Source organism: Malus sylvestris, chromosome 3 (genome assembly GCF_916048215.2).
Source record: "Malus sylvestris chromosome 3, drMalSylv7.2, whole genome shotgun sequence".
NCBI lineage: Eukaryota > Viridiplantae > Streptophyta > Magnoliopsida > Rosales > Rosaceae > Malus > Malus sylvestris.
In genome coordinates this window covers 34,592,912-34,606,105 of record NC_062262.1, presented here as the reverse complement: position 1 = coordinate 34,606,105, position 13,194 = coordinate 34,592,912, and the positions used below count along the sequence as shown (strand labels likewise).

The following is a 13,194-nucleotide window of genomic DNA, read 5'->3' as shown; positions in this document are numbered from 1 at the left end:
TAAATGCATATTCTTGATTCTTTTATATTTATAAGTCTTATCCATCCTTTATTCTCAGCATTTGCACTTAAGAAATAACTTTCGTCACCCTCGGGTGTCGGCCAACACGTGCCTATCTAGGTATTCTGGGAATATTAGGATCGGGGCGTGTCACCCTATATGTAAGTTTCACTCTATATGACATTGTGTCGTTAACAAAGAACATCACACTGACGAACGGTATATCTGTGCCATATATCACCCAATTGTTCAATGATACAATGTAAGGCCCAAACCAATCAATAATATGGGCCAGAACTCTCCATTCAGTGAGGCCCAAATGCTGTCCAACATCTCTTTCTTCCCTGCCTCAAATTTCTTATCTCTCTCTGTTTTTCCTCACACCATTTTGTTGTTGAATTTTCAATAAAAATCTTATCAGCAGAGAGAGAAAGTGTTCAAACATGAACACCTTAACTTCAACGTCTCTCTGCAACCTCCAAGTTTCAAGGTATCCTTCCACCGTTTCGAACCAGAGACACGTTTCACCCTGCAATTCTCCAGTTCCCGCCAAAATTTTCTTCAGACTTTATGCCAATGCCAATGAGCTGAATGCTCAGGCAGCAGTGGAGGAACCAAAGGAAGAGGTGGAAAAAGCCGAGCCACGCGAAGCCGGAAAATCCTCCACTTTCCCTGCTGCTGCTGCTTCTCCACTCGACAAGGACCTCAAAAAGGTCGGATTTTAAAGCTTTTTGTTCAGATGGGTGTCCTGAATTGCAATTTGTTCATAAGACTTTGTTTGTAAATTTTCTCGTGAATTGCAAAATTGGGTAGTGAAAACGGAAATATTACGTTAAGCGGGCTGTTGAGAGTGTGAATCCCGCATCGAGAAAAAATTTCCATGCTCACGTTCTAATGTGGCATGGCATTAGAATGAGTGTCCGCTACTAGTAGCATTGACACGCCCCAATCCAGATATCCAAATGACACCTGGATGACACGTGCCCATCCTGGTATTTGGAGATATCGGGGTTGGGGCGTGTTAAGCATCGAAGCCTTTTGCATAAAACGCCGCAACTTATAGAGTTGAGTCAGTGGCAATTTGCAAGATATGATTTAGAGTTAGTTTAATGTGTGTTTTAGTGAGCCTAATGTGGGATTATGAATCGAGTTGAGTTGGATTCGGGTGATCGAATTGAGTTGTGGAGTAGACTTGTGATTAACAACCAGTACCAGAAACATGAACAAAGAACTGAGCTAGTAGAAGAAGCTAACAAGTAATGTACATTGGAGAATAGTCTGATTTCGGCTATTGTTTTCGAACGTAGTTTACTGACCTGCATTCCTTTTTGTTTTGCAGATAGAATACTAGTCTGTTCGATTTCTCACAACGTTATACTTCCATTTCTTGTAACAAACAGGTTGTTCAGAAGACTGCTGCAACCTTTGCACCAAGGGCTTCCACGGCTTCCAAAAACCCTGCCGTGCCAGGCAGCACTTTGTACACTGTCTTCGAGGTTCAAGCCTACGCCTCCATGCTGCTAGGCGGAGTTCTGTCCTTCAATCTCATCTTTCCGTCAAATGAACCAGACATATGGAGATTAATGGGAATGTGGTCCATTTGGATGTTTAGTAAGTTATCCCCCCTATAAATTTACCTGCAAAGTTTCCTATGTGGTAAAGATATACTAATTGAACAAAGAATTTAACCTTCTAATTTTGCAGCAATTCCTTCACTGCGCGCACGAGACTGCTCGAAAAATGAGAAGGAAGCTCTAAACTATCTCTTCCTCCTCGTCCCGTTACTCAATGTTACAATCCCATTCTTTATTAAGTCCTTTGCTGTCGTTTGGTCTGCTGATACCGTAGCCTTTTTCGCCATGTATGCGTGGAAGGTACGTGATCTGAGATTCAGATGTTTACTTTAGGCATTCCTTTGTATAATTTGTGATATTTCTCTGCTGATATAGTTAGTAACATACATTCTGTTCCTACAGCTTGGTTGGCTGCAAACAAAAGACTAGGAATCCAAGTAGCTTGCTTTTTCAGATGAATCGATAGGCACACGATTATACGAGGTTTCTCGATGCTGATGGCTCGAAAGTATGAAGAGAGCTTGTACATTTACATGAACAAAATGGTGCTTGCCTCACTTGCAGCCTGCAGGAGCCAAAGCCACCGTCAGACTTTGGGGAAATGTCGCGATAATGGACGCATTCGTTCATGTTCCGGCGATCTTATTCATATAGGATGGATATTGACAAGAGAAAATATAGTTGAACAAAAGTTATGAAATGATAAATTTGTAGTTTTGTACATAGAAATACTGAATCGTTTCGCTGTTGTTCTTGCAACAACATAACAATGTCATTCGTACTTCTATTGGAATCTCAGAAAGTTACCGCATCAATTTGCTCCCTTGTCCTCACCAGAAATGTGCTCTGCTTAAGTTCACGATCAAACTCAAGACGAATTTGGTGTTTGAGTAGAAAAACTCAAAAATTTACCCCATCAATGAAGAAAAATCCATCGTCGAACTAACAAAATACTCGTGAACACAATACTCTGAACACGCGGTGCGCTTTAAGAAGGTTAGTGAGCAAATTCGGACTCGGTTTCTAGCCTCTTCCTCTTCCTTTACATTCTTGCTACATTAGCACATGTAAATGTGTGGGCCCAGTATAAGTAATACGGGTACTATTTAGTACTGAATTGCACCAAACACCCGGAATCATATTAACTATCCTATCTGATCCCTTATACAGGCTGCCAAATGAGGCCTAACATCACAAGTACTTGCCAAAAAAGAAAAAGTGTGTAATACTTCAAATAAATAAATTTACTTTCACAATATAACATCCACAAAACTCTACTGGAAACCCCAATTTGAAAAGCCAAATTGAAGGTTGAGTGATCATTCTATTTCTATACATAATCATCATCGCTATCATCATCGTAGTCAGAACCTGAATTGTCGCTCCTTGGTTCTGTGAGCGTATTCATATTAAATGACGGTAATGATTCCATCTCCTCCATGTCAATAGTGTCGTAGTCCATTCGTTGCGCAAACTTTTCATCGGAGCAGTTGAGAAGCCATCCGAGGGAGCATTTCAACCCTTTCTTTGAAACCATCTTATGTCTTGGTTTTATGGTCGAATCCAGACCATAAGTAAAGAATGCTGGGAAAGCAACCAAGTCATCCAAAGGCCTTTGCATCTCTGTTTGAAAGAAATCGAAGCTGAGTTTCATGATGTCGAGATTCAAGGCAAGCAACTGGGGACACCCGACGACAATCTTCCTCACTTGCTCCAAGGAAAATCCACAATTCCTAAGGAAATCGACATGCTTCATCATAGGTCTATCACTGAGGCTAACAACCTGAGGCATCTTCTCAACAACTCTGCCAAAGTCCTCGGGATCCAAATCAATTACCGACTTGAGTGAACTTTGTTGACTGAGAAGCTTAGACTTGAGATCAATTCCTATGATCTCAGGATATTGTGCCACTACAGAAGCAAGTGATTCTTCTCGAACGCAAAACTCCAAAAGGGATTGAATATTCGGTTTCACCCTCTCCTCCAATCCAAACCCAAGGATGTGAGGCCGCCTTTCTATCAGCCTAGCCACACCTAGTATTGGAATACCCAACTTTTCAAGATACTCAACAAACGGCTTGATCACCCTACCAACACGCATCCCTAAAATCTCCGGGTATCTAGTTAAAACTCCGCCAATCTCCCTTCTTGCAACCCCAATTCCAACTAAGTAAGCCACTGAAGTGCTCATGGTCCCCTCAAGCTTGAATCCCAGCACTTCTGGATATTTCTCAAGAACCCGAGGAATGTCATCGGGTTTGATATCCATTCCTTGAAGATACTTGACCACTGGTGAAAGGTCAATAACAACACTAGCATGCAGGACTTGTGGATATCTTCTCAAGAACTCTGTGAATGTGGATTTCCTAACACCCAACTTCCCAAGATAATCGAGCACAGGAATCATGTTTTTCTTCACACTGCAGCCTAGAACAAGTGGATAGTTGTTAATGTCTTCGATTGTAAGCCCCAGATTGTGAAGAAAATCCACACGTTCCCTCATAACTTCGACTGTAACAGGAAGCTCCAATCCATCAAGCTCATCAGGGACAATACCAATTCCTCGCAAGAAATCATAAACCCGGGCACGATTTTCCATCCTTTCATTCTTCATATCTAACAGACTAGGACGACTATATAAGGATGAAGAACCTCTTTCTCTCCTACCTAAACGAGTGGTGTTTGGATTTGAAACCGACGAATCCTTATAACTGCTTTCTGACCTTCTACCAGAAACAGAATACTGACACCTTGTTATCAACCGAATCAACTTCTCTCGGTTGCAAAGCGTGGATATAGAATCGAATTCGGGCTTAAGAGATGTAAATGCCGGTAACTCTGAATGCACAAGCAAAAAGCTGGGTTTCGTAATACCAGCATAGCATCTAATCTTCATACTTCCAGATTTAAAACTACCAACACGCCTGCGAAAAACGAAAGGCATAGCTCAAATACAAAATAGCACACAGCAGAGAACAGCATGATAATCTTGTTCATCAAAGAAAATCTACTAATACAACATGATAATCTTGTTATTTTCTTACCTTTCGAATAACGGACTCACAAATTCTAATGAAATTCAGCAACCAAAAGAGGCTTAATTTTCATTTGTGAGACAAATTTCTACAAAAACACATAAAAAGGAATACAATTTTCATACCGTAGGCATAAAAAAAAAATTTGGGTTCTACCATTTACATCCAAAAATACATAATACGAAGAATTTAGCTTTTTTCAGTAGCAAAAGCCGGACAGCAGAAAGTTCAGCAGACAGTAAAAAGCCACCCAAGACACAAACTTTTGGGAAAACCCAATTATCCATTTCTCATTTAATCTCCATTTTCGTCAGCTAAATGCTCGTTAACTTGAACAAAGTTGCAGAGAAGGAAGAAGAAGAAGAAGAAGCTGACCTGTTCGTGGAGTTGGCTGGCTGTGGCTGAGAATTGGGTAAGCTGCTTATCCAGAGAGCAGCTGAGAGAGACCGACTCAACAATGGTAGTCAGCTCAGTAGAGCAGCAGCTGGGTAAACACTCGTCTCCTCCTCCTAAACCTTTGGCAAGAGAACTGGTCTTGTGCGCCTTATCCCATAAAAGTGCTTTTGGGCCTGAACGTGTTTTTGGTCCTGAAAGTGCTTTTGGGCCTGCGGAAACCCAACAGAATGCTACGACTAAAACACCCCCATCAAATAATTAGAAAATAAAATTACTTGGCACACCTCATGAAAAAGACGCAGAGAAAGTAGTTGTGGAAGGAGCGAGAAAATGGTAGGGTCTTCTTCTCTTACTATCTTTTTCTTCTTCAGCTTGCTGTTCTTCTCTGCAATATCTGAAGCTTCCAAATGCTCACTCAAAGGTAAATGTCCCTTCTTGATCTTTCATGAATTTACACAATTCGTGCTTCAAATCTCCATTTTTTATATCAAAGAGTCTTGACAGTTGTTTTCCTATTTTTTTGGGTAAGAATTGACAGTTGTTTTCTTAATCATGGGTTTATGGTTAATCAGCGTTTGATTCATGATTAATGTCTCTGATGGTGTTTGATTCTGTATTTTTTCTGGGAATTTTGAGCTTGCCCATATGGGGAAGTCTTCCACTTTCTTATACCTTCGGGTTGTGGGCTAACATGCTTATTAATGATATAGATTAAGCTAATTAACTGTTTTATTGCTAGTGTATATTTTTATGGTTAATGAACATTTGATTCACGATTAGTGTTTCGAATGGTCTTTGATTCTGTTATCTTCTCCGCTTGAACTTGATATTTTAGTTGTTTCTTGGGAAGAATTAGCTTGCCCAAATGGTGAAATCTTCGACTTTCTTATATCCTTCGGATTGTGGTTTATATGCTTAATATGATATGAATTAAACTTTTCGTTAAAGTTCCCTTAATAAACTAATGAAAATAGCTTGAAAACTTTGAGTTTTAACAATAAAGACAAAATAAAGGGTAAATGAATAGTATCATGATTGACTTTTTAGTATAAAAATGTGTTTTTTCGTTAAAGTGAACATTACCGTGAGCTTTTCGTTAAAGTTCCCAATTAATTAACTATTATTTTGCTGAAATGGTATATATTCGATGCAGGGTTACCTATAGTAAGAAATATCAGTGAGCTTCCACAGGATAACTATGGAAGGGGTGGTTTGGCACACACAACTGTTGCTGGTTCGCTCTTGCATGGGTTGAAAGAGGTATTGGGTGCACCGTTACACCGTTGTTTTTGAGAATTTACTGTTCTTGTGATCTTGGTGGCCTAGAGGACAATACCATTTGATTTGCACTACGATCTTCAAAAATACTTAACTGAAAGTTGTCCGATAATATACTTGTTCGTGTTGATGATACTTTGAGAAGTATATTCGCGATCATCTAAACCACCCGATGTTTTTGAGCTTGTCGTTCTTTCCTCTGCCTTGGAGATTGTACATCTTATTTTGCGATAAACAAGTTATAAATTTGCGAAATCGTTTGGGGGACTTGATATATGATGCAATTTATTGGGTTCACAGGTCGAGGTTTGGCTACAAACATTTGCTCCAGGATCAGGCACACCAATACACAGGCATTCTTGTGAAGAAGTTTTTGTTGTCCTAAAGGGAAGTGGAACTCTCTACCTTGCACCGAGCTCGCACGGGAAGTTCCCTGGAAAGCCACAGGAGTTCTCTATCTTTGCAAATAGCACATTTCACATACCTGTTAACGATGTTCACCAGGTAAACCTCAGCATTCTACCCTTAATATGTTTTATTTTTCTCCGCTATGCAATTCACAACTTACACACTGCTTTGCAGGTCCGGAATACAAATGAACATGAGGATTTGCAAGCACTTGTCACCGTCTCTCGTCCGCCAGTTAAAGTGTATGCAAACTACCTTCTTTCATCTTCTGTGTTTAATATCATCCATTGCTTCTTCAACTTCAGTACCAGGACAAATAGAGCGCCGTGATATGCAGATGCGTTCTTTCGCGTTCTCATGCTGGGTTATTTGTTCTAAGTTCTACCCTTGGTTTCAGGTTCATGTATCAGGACTGGTTCATGCCACACACTGCAGCAAAGTTAAGGTACCCCTACTATTGGGATGAAGAATGCCTCGATGTCGAACCACCACCAAAGGATGAGCTATGATATCTTAGAAACGTCGCGAACAACCGTTGTAAATCATCTAGTCTCATTATCGTTCGAAAAAGACATTGAGAACAGAGTTTTGATTTCAATGTACGTATATGTTTTGTAAGCGGAATTTCGCAATTTGCAAAACTGCGAGTAATTGGGATGAAAGACTGATGAAAATTGTGATACACACGTTGAGATTTCAAACGATACAGATTACATTCGTTAGACAACAAATCGTCACTTCTTTTTAGTCATGCTTCGGCGTACAGCCTCCTTCTCTGCAACCAGAACACAAAACTCTGCACCAAGCATTTCATGTATAGCAACATTTATACAACTGCTCAAATCAACCGTCTCCATGATCACTTCTACGGTAATATTGAAGCCTAAAGCAGACAATACGCGGACAGCATTTGCGGTCCTGCATATGTTCTCTCTTGTCTGTTGGAGAGTGTAGTTTTTCTCCTGATCTTCGGGACTAAAGGAATTTTTATCGGCTTTGAAACCATCTTGTCCTGACTTCGGATCCACCACCATATCATTGGTAACTTCAACGTGTTTACCAACCCAGATGAAACCATTACAGCCTAGTATCAGGTCAATGCCGTAGTTTTCTAAATGATGGAAGTGCTGCTTTCGTCGTTTCACTAGATAAGAAGGAACTGTGAGCAACTGACCCCTTCCAAGCTGCGAAGCAGGTTACAGTCATTGGTAGAAATCCTAACAAATAATACATAATCACAAGACCATGGACGCAAGAAAGGCAATGCAAGTTAGAATTGAAAGGAAAGCAACAACGATGAAGCGAATACTGAAAACAACCAAACAAAATGATCAGAAATCCTTTTGAAAGTTGAGAAATTATGTAGAAGACGAACCTTTCCATACTTCTGACTTCTTGCTTGGACATGTAAACCATCATGTTGAAAACCACGAACTTCGGCCTGGAAAAGGGAAAGTATTTGTAACAATGGATCAATTCTTAATTTGCTCCTTTTTTTATATTCAATTAGGCAAGTAATTCATGTTACATGACTTACACAAATGACATCATTCTCTTCAAAAATGCTGCGCATGTTGAGTTCATCCAGAGCAGTTCGGCGCCTCTAGCAATTGAAAGAGTGAAACTTAAATGAGGGATTGTAACCCTAATTTACACTACTGGAAAATCCAAATTGAATCCGAACATGTTTCCATTTCAAGAGCGAATGGTAGAAATACGCTACTTCTATTGAAAAGGAGTTCAAATTATCTAAATTAATACCCGATAGAATACATAACAAATCAAAGGGTTCTGTAGCGTTCAGATTGACAAACAAAAGTTCATACGAAGAGAATTCTAGATCATCTAACAGATTCAAATACAGCCGTATGAATTCATAGAACAGAATTCCATGATTCATGTCAAATATGTTCAACTGTAAAAATGGCATTCCTTTGTCCCATCCCATGGTTATCTTTGGCACTAACAAAGTTACATAACAGTAAACCGTGGACAATGTACTGAACAACGAACTAGTTAGCATTCAATTGTCCCATCTCATGGTTAGCTGGTAAAAGAAACTTATCACTACTGATGCATGCTGCCAACTTGGGCTAACAGCCATACCTGGATGCCGTCGGGCAAGTTCATTGAAGAAAGCATCAACACTGCATCATGGCTATAGTTTATCTCCACTCTCCAACGTTTCGGAGCAACCTGCACAATTATTAATCTTCAGATTACAAAAAAAGATTCAAAAAACCAACATAAAGCGAATCATCAGTCATCAATAATCAAACCTTCGATAAAATTAATCGAAAGGTAGTTCAGCATTCCTTTTTTTTACCTCAATTACACGCCCCAATATGATATCTCCAACCTCTGGTTTGTACCTACCAAATTCCGTATTAAGAAAATTTCATTAAGCGCCAATGATAAAAAAATTAACAAAAAACTAAAACTTCCAAATTCTTAGAAAACCAAATAATTAAACACTTAATTACCAGTTCTACGGTCTAGTGGTATTCCTCTTCACTTTCACTTGTAAGTTAGATGTCTTAAGTTCTATTCTCGCCAAAAGCAAATTTGAATCAAATTATTGCCAACTCATTATAAGGCTTAGCCCATCATTTCCTTACTTATTGTAAATAATATCGTTTGTTAAAAAAAAAAAATACCTGGGCCTTAAAGAACGCACATAAACCAGCTTATTGACTCTCTCGACGACGCCGCAAACCGTCGCAACAACTTCCCCATTGACCTCAGAGGTCCCATGTCCCCTGAATGCACAAGAAATCCGAGATACCCAGAAATTATTTTGCAGATAAAATAAAATTTTGTAGAAAACCCAAGTAAAAAATCACCAAATCAGAGCAGTCTAGAGAGAGAAAGAGAGAGGGGTACTTGAGAAGGCCGTCTTCGTAGTTAACGAGGATGGAGTCCGCGACGGTGACGGAGGCGTTGGAATTGGCTTTTGAAGACAAAGACTCGAGCTTTTCGAGAGCTCTCTGTAGCCGAACCTTCTGGGTTTGGTTCAGCGAAAGCTGTAAATCTTTCATCTTTCTCGCTGTGGGAGAGAGAGAGAGAGAGAGAGAGAGGAGAAAAACCCTGAACCCTAGCCTGAGTTCCCAGATCGTTGCATGGATTTGGAGGCAATGAATGGGCCTCACGTTTTAAGGCCCAGTTAAATAATAATGAAAATAAGCCCACATTAGATGACCTCGTTTCTGACATATTTACTTACATAAATTGGGAATATATTATAAAAAAATAAAAAAATAACGAAAAGTCTAGAAAAAAATTTCTTTTAACGAAAAGCCATTTTTAAAGGTATAATGAATAGTGCCAGTTAAAGGTAAAAATGTGATTTTTTGTTAAAAGTGAATAGTACCGGGAGTATTTTGTTAAAACTCCCTAAAAAAAACCCAAGGGACGGGTAAGTGAAGTATGCTTGTTTTGAGTTTGATTTTCATGAATCCGATGTTGAGGTTCTCAGTTGTTGGAAAATAATAGTTTTTCAAGTTTATTTTTTACTGCTTGAGTTTTTCTATAATTTTAGAATTTGGACCTAACTCATTAGAATTAAGTTTTATTTAGAAATTAAAATTTAGTTTATTATAAATAAGCTTCTTATTATTCACTTGTGTGTAATATATGCTTGATTTTGGGACATGGGGTCTTACGTACCATAACTAATAACCTTCCCTTTTTACACATAAAATCCCCTTCTCTTCCTCCGAGTAATATTCTCTTCCTCACAATCCCACCAACCTCCCTCCTCCCCCTAAATTTTTGTTTTCAATCATTAATCTCTAACCTCTCCCCTAAACCGTCTCTCAACCAGCCTAGCTATGGCTACCACTCTCCCTCGTCCTCCTCTTCTTCCTTGACCCCCTCCAGGGCCTCCACCACCTTCTTCTACGATTAAGGGCAGGATGGCCACCTCATCGACATCTCATGGCCTCCTGTCTCTCCTCCTCCTCATCTTCCTCCACTGCCTCACCCATGGTGCCGCCACCACAGGCATCCGCCTTGGCATCATTCGGAAAATTTCTCCAGATGTTGCCATCTTTCAAGAAGCTCCAGCTTTTCGAAACGGGGATGTTTGCGAGCATGCAAAGAAAATTCACATCGCTATGACACTTGACTCCAATTACCTAAGAGGCACCATGTCGGCTGTGCTTTCAATCCTGCAACACTCGACGTGCCCAGAGATTGTCGAGTTCCACTTTCTCTGGGCACGGCTCGAGCCCGAGGTGCTCTCCAACATCAAATCCACCTTCCCCTACCTCAAATTCAACGTCTACCGCTTCGATTCGAAGAGGGTACGTGGGAAAATATCAAAGTCGATACGTCAAGCCTTGGACCAACCCTTAAACTATGCACGTATTTACCTAGCCGACATAATCCCAGTCGATGTGAATAGGGTTCTATACCTAGACTCGGACCTTGTGGTTGTGGATGACGTGGCAAAGTTATGGAAGGTTGACTTGCAAGGCAAGGTATTGGCAGCGCCAGAATATTGCCATGCAAACTTCACCCAATATTTCACAGAATCGTTCTGGTCCGACAACGAAATGTCCAAAACGTTTGAGGGCAGAAATCCTTGCTATTTCAACACAGGGGTGATGGTGGTGGACGTGGATAAATGGAGACAAGGTGGGTACACTAAGAAAATGGAGGAGTGGATGCTAGTGCAGAAGCAGAAGCGAATTTACCATTTGGGGTCTTTGCCGCCGTTTTTGTTGGTTTTGGCTGGGTACATCACGGCCGTTCATCACAGGTGGAACCAGCATGGACTTGGTGGGGATAATCTCGAAGGCAAGTGTAGGAGTTTGCATCCTGGCCCTATAAGCTTGCTGCATTGGAGTGGGAAGGGCAAGCCCTGGTTGAGGTTAGATTCAAGAAAGCCCTGCACCGTTGATCATCTGTGGGCCCCTTATGATCTCTACCGTTCATCAACTCATTATTTTGAAGAACGAGAGATGATGAGATCAACGGTGTGGGAAGGGCAAGAAGGTGAAAAATAGTTTTGGAGTAAAAAAATTGGGTCAGGGGGGATAGGGAGTTTGATTAACTAGAAGAGCAAGAAGGTGAGAAAATGGTCACTGGGACCAAGAAAAACAAAGCAAGAAAAAGTATAGAAACAAAAGTAAAACTTTAGTGAGTAAATTGATTGGGCTAAGGCTGGTTAATTGCAAGGAGGGCATATATTTACTTGGAGGAAACACATGGCAGAGGAAGAAGACTTCACAGTGTTTGAGTTATTTTTTCTTCTTCTGATGAAAATGTTATCGGCATAGCTTTCGACCACCGGAAGATCCTCTTACCGGAGTTTTATGGCGGCCCTCAACGTTATTTGTTTAAATATGGAATTATGTCTCCATATCCAGTTTAGTGTATAACAATATGTTGGTACATTTTTGTTTTCCTTATTTCATTTTTGGTACAATTTTTCTTGTACCTTCTTGTAGCATCTTATAGTTTGATGAGATGATGAGCAATTGAGCCTCCAAAATTGATCAAAAACTAACTCTTTCTACCACCAAACAAGGCTCCCAGTTCCCAAATTTTGATGGGAGTCATTTGGTAATTCAATTAGAAATATCCAGTCTTGGATAGGGTATATATTGCTATCCACACATCATTTTTATTTCTCACACACCCCTCTTAATTTTTGGCCATTAGATCAAACAAATTGAAAAAGATCAACAACAACAACAACAACAACAACAACAAAGCCTTTTCCCACTAAGTGGGGTCGGCTATATGAATCCTAGAACGCCATTGCGCTCGGTTTTGTGTCATGTCCTCCGTTAGATCCAAGTACTCAAGTCTTTTCTTAGGGTCTATTCCAAAGTTTTCCTGGGTCTTCCTCTACCCCTTCGGCCCTGAACCTCTGTCCCGTAGTCACATTTTCGAACCGGAGCGTCAGTAGGCCTTCTTTGCACATGTCCAAACCACCGGAACCGATTTTCTCTCATATTTCCTTCAATTTTGGCTACTCCTACTTTACCTCGGATAACCTCATTCCCAATCTTATCCTTTCTCGTGTGCCCATACATCCCACGAAACATCCTCATCTCCGCTACACCCATTTTGTGTACGTTGATGCTTCACTGCCCAACATTCTGTGCCATACAACATCGCTGGCCTTATTGTCGTCCTATAAAATTTTCCCTTGAACTTCAGTGGCCTACGACGGTCACACAACACGCCGGATGCACTCCTACACTTCATCCATCCAGCTTGTATTCTATGGTTGAGATGTCCATCTAATTCTCCGTTCTCTTGCAAGATAGATCCTAGGTAGCGAAAACGGTCACTTTTTGTGATCTTCGCTAGATTGCTCCGGTCATTAGTGTGGATAAGTATATAAATGGATAGAGATAGGAAAGCAAACACAAGATGTACGTGGTTCACCCAGATTGGCTACGTCCACGGAATAGAGGAGTTCTCATTAATTGTGAAGGGTTTACACAAAAGCAAACACAAGATGTACGTGGTTCACCTAGATTGGCTAC

General features: G+C 40.4%; 5 protein-coding genes across 5 annotated transcripts; 3 read left to right on the top strand and 2 right to left on the bottom strand.

The window, feature by feature from the left end:
• The first annotated feature begins 376 nt into the window (after positions 1–376).
• On the top strand, positions 377–2,389 carry LOC126615464 (protein RESISTANCE TO PHYTOPHTHORA 1, chloroplastic-like). The gene is made up of 4 exons (XM_050283291.1): positions 377–713; positions 1,401–1,611; positions 1,705–1,874; positions 1,977–2,389. The coding sequence occupies exons 1-4, from the start codon at positions 444–446 to the stop codon at positions 2,001–2,003; spliced, it is 678 nt and encodes a 225-aa protein (XP_050139248.1). The 5' UTR covers positions 377–443; the 3' UTR covers positions 2,004–2,389.
• Positions 2,390–2,797: 408 nt separating this feature from the next.
• On the bottom strand, positions 2,798–5,143 carry LOC126615462 (transcription termination factor MTERF4, chloroplastic-like). The gene is made up of 2 exons (XM_050283289.1): positions 4,985–5,143; positions 2,798–4,498 (listed from the first exon to the last, which is right to left on the bottom strand). Exon 2 carries the CDS (start codon positions 4,468–4,470, stop codon positions 2,905–2,907), a length of 1,566 nt encoding a protein of 521 aa, XP_050139246.1. The 5' UTR covers positions 4,471–4,498; positions 4,985–5,143; the 3' UTR covers positions 2,798–2,904.
• A 130-nt stretch (positions 5,144–5,273) lies between these two features.
• On the top strand, positions 5,274–7,422 carry LOC126615465 (auxin-binding protein T85-like). Its single transcript, XM_050283292.1, has 5 exons — positions 5,274–5,426; positions 6,159–6,265; positions 6,584–6,787; positions 6,866–6,933; positions 7,089–7,422. The coding sequence occupies exons 1-5, from the start codon at positions 5,336–5,338 to the stop codon at positions 7,198–7,200; spliced, it is 582 nt and encodes a 193-aa protein (XP_050139249.1). The 5' UTR covers positions 5,274–5,335; the 3' UTR covers positions 7,201–7,422.
• On the bottom strand, positions 7,343–9,803 carry LOC126615463 (exosome complex component RRP4 homolog). Its single transcript, XM_050283290.1, has 7 exons — positions 9,575–9,803; positions 9,349–9,450; positions 9,018–9,063; positions 8,798–8,887; positions 8,229–8,294; positions 8,067–8,132; positions 7,343–7,875 (listed from the first exon to the last, which is right to left on the bottom strand). The coding sequence occupies exons 1-7, from the start codon at positions 9,727–9,729 to the stop codon at positions 7,426–7,428; spliced, it is 975 nt and encodes a 324-aa protein (XP_050139247.1). The 5' UTR covers positions 9,730–9,803; the 3' UTR covers positions 7,343–7,425.
• A 672-nt stretch (positions 9,804–10,475) lies between these two features.
• LOC126614423 (probable galacturonosyltransferase-like 4) lies at positions 10,476–12,308 on the top strand. Its single transcript, XM_050282085.1, has one exon. It carries the CDS (start codon positions 10,606–10,608, stop codon positions 11,698–11,700), a length of 1,095 nt encoding a protein of 364 aa, XP_050138042.1. The 5' UTR covers positions 10,476–10,605; the 3' UTR covers positions 11,701–12,308.
• Positions 12,309–13,194: the final 886 nt, after the last annotated feature.

Bases quoted from the DNA above. Each gene is read 5' to 3' on its own strand.
- LOC126615464 (XM_050283291.1), top strand. From the start codon at position 444: ATGAACACCTTAACTTCAACGTCTCTCTGCAACCTCCAAGTTTCAAGG. The intron at 1,612-1,704 runs GTAAGTTATCCC...CTAATTTTGCAG, and splicing joins GTGGTCCATTTGGATGTTTA to CAATTCCTTCACTGCGCGCA. The intron at 1,875-1,976 runs GTACGTGATCTG...CTGTTCCTACAG, and splicing joins TCGCCATGTATGCGTGGAAG to CTTGGTTGGCTGCAAACAAA.
- LOC126615462 (XM_050283289.1), bottom strand. From the start codon at position 4,470: ATGAAGATTAGATGCTATGCTGGTATTACGAAACCCAGCTTTTTGCTT.
- LOC126615465 (XM_050283292.1), top strand. From the start codon at position 5,336: ATGGTAGGGTCTTCTTCTCTTACTATCTTTTTCTTCTTCAGCTTGCTG. The intron at 6,266-6,583 runs GTATTGGGTGCA...TTGGGTTCACAG, and splicing joins TCTTGCATGGGTTGAAAGAG to GTCGAGGTTTGGCTACAAAC. The intron at 6,934-7,088 runs GTATGCAAACTA...CCTTGGTTTCAG, and splicing joins TCTCGTCCGCCAGTTAAAGT to GTTCATGTATCAGGACTGGT.
- LOC126615463 (XM_050283290.1), bottom strand. From the start codon at position 9,729: ATGAAAGATTTACAGCTTTCGCTGAACCAAACCCAGAAGGTTCGGCTA. The intron at 9,451-9,574 runs GTACCCCTCTCT...TTGTGCATTCAG, and splicing joins TACGAAGACGGCCTTCTCAA to GGGACATGGGACCTCTGAGG. The intron at 7,876-8,066 runs GTTCGTCTTCTA...CCTGCTTCGCAG, and splicing joins GAAGTCAGAAGTATGGAAAG to CTTGGAAGGGGTCAGTTGCT.
- LOC126614423 (XM_050282085.1), top strand. From the start codon at position 10,606: ATGGCCACCTCATCGACATCTCATGGCCTCCTGTCTCTCCTCCTCCTC.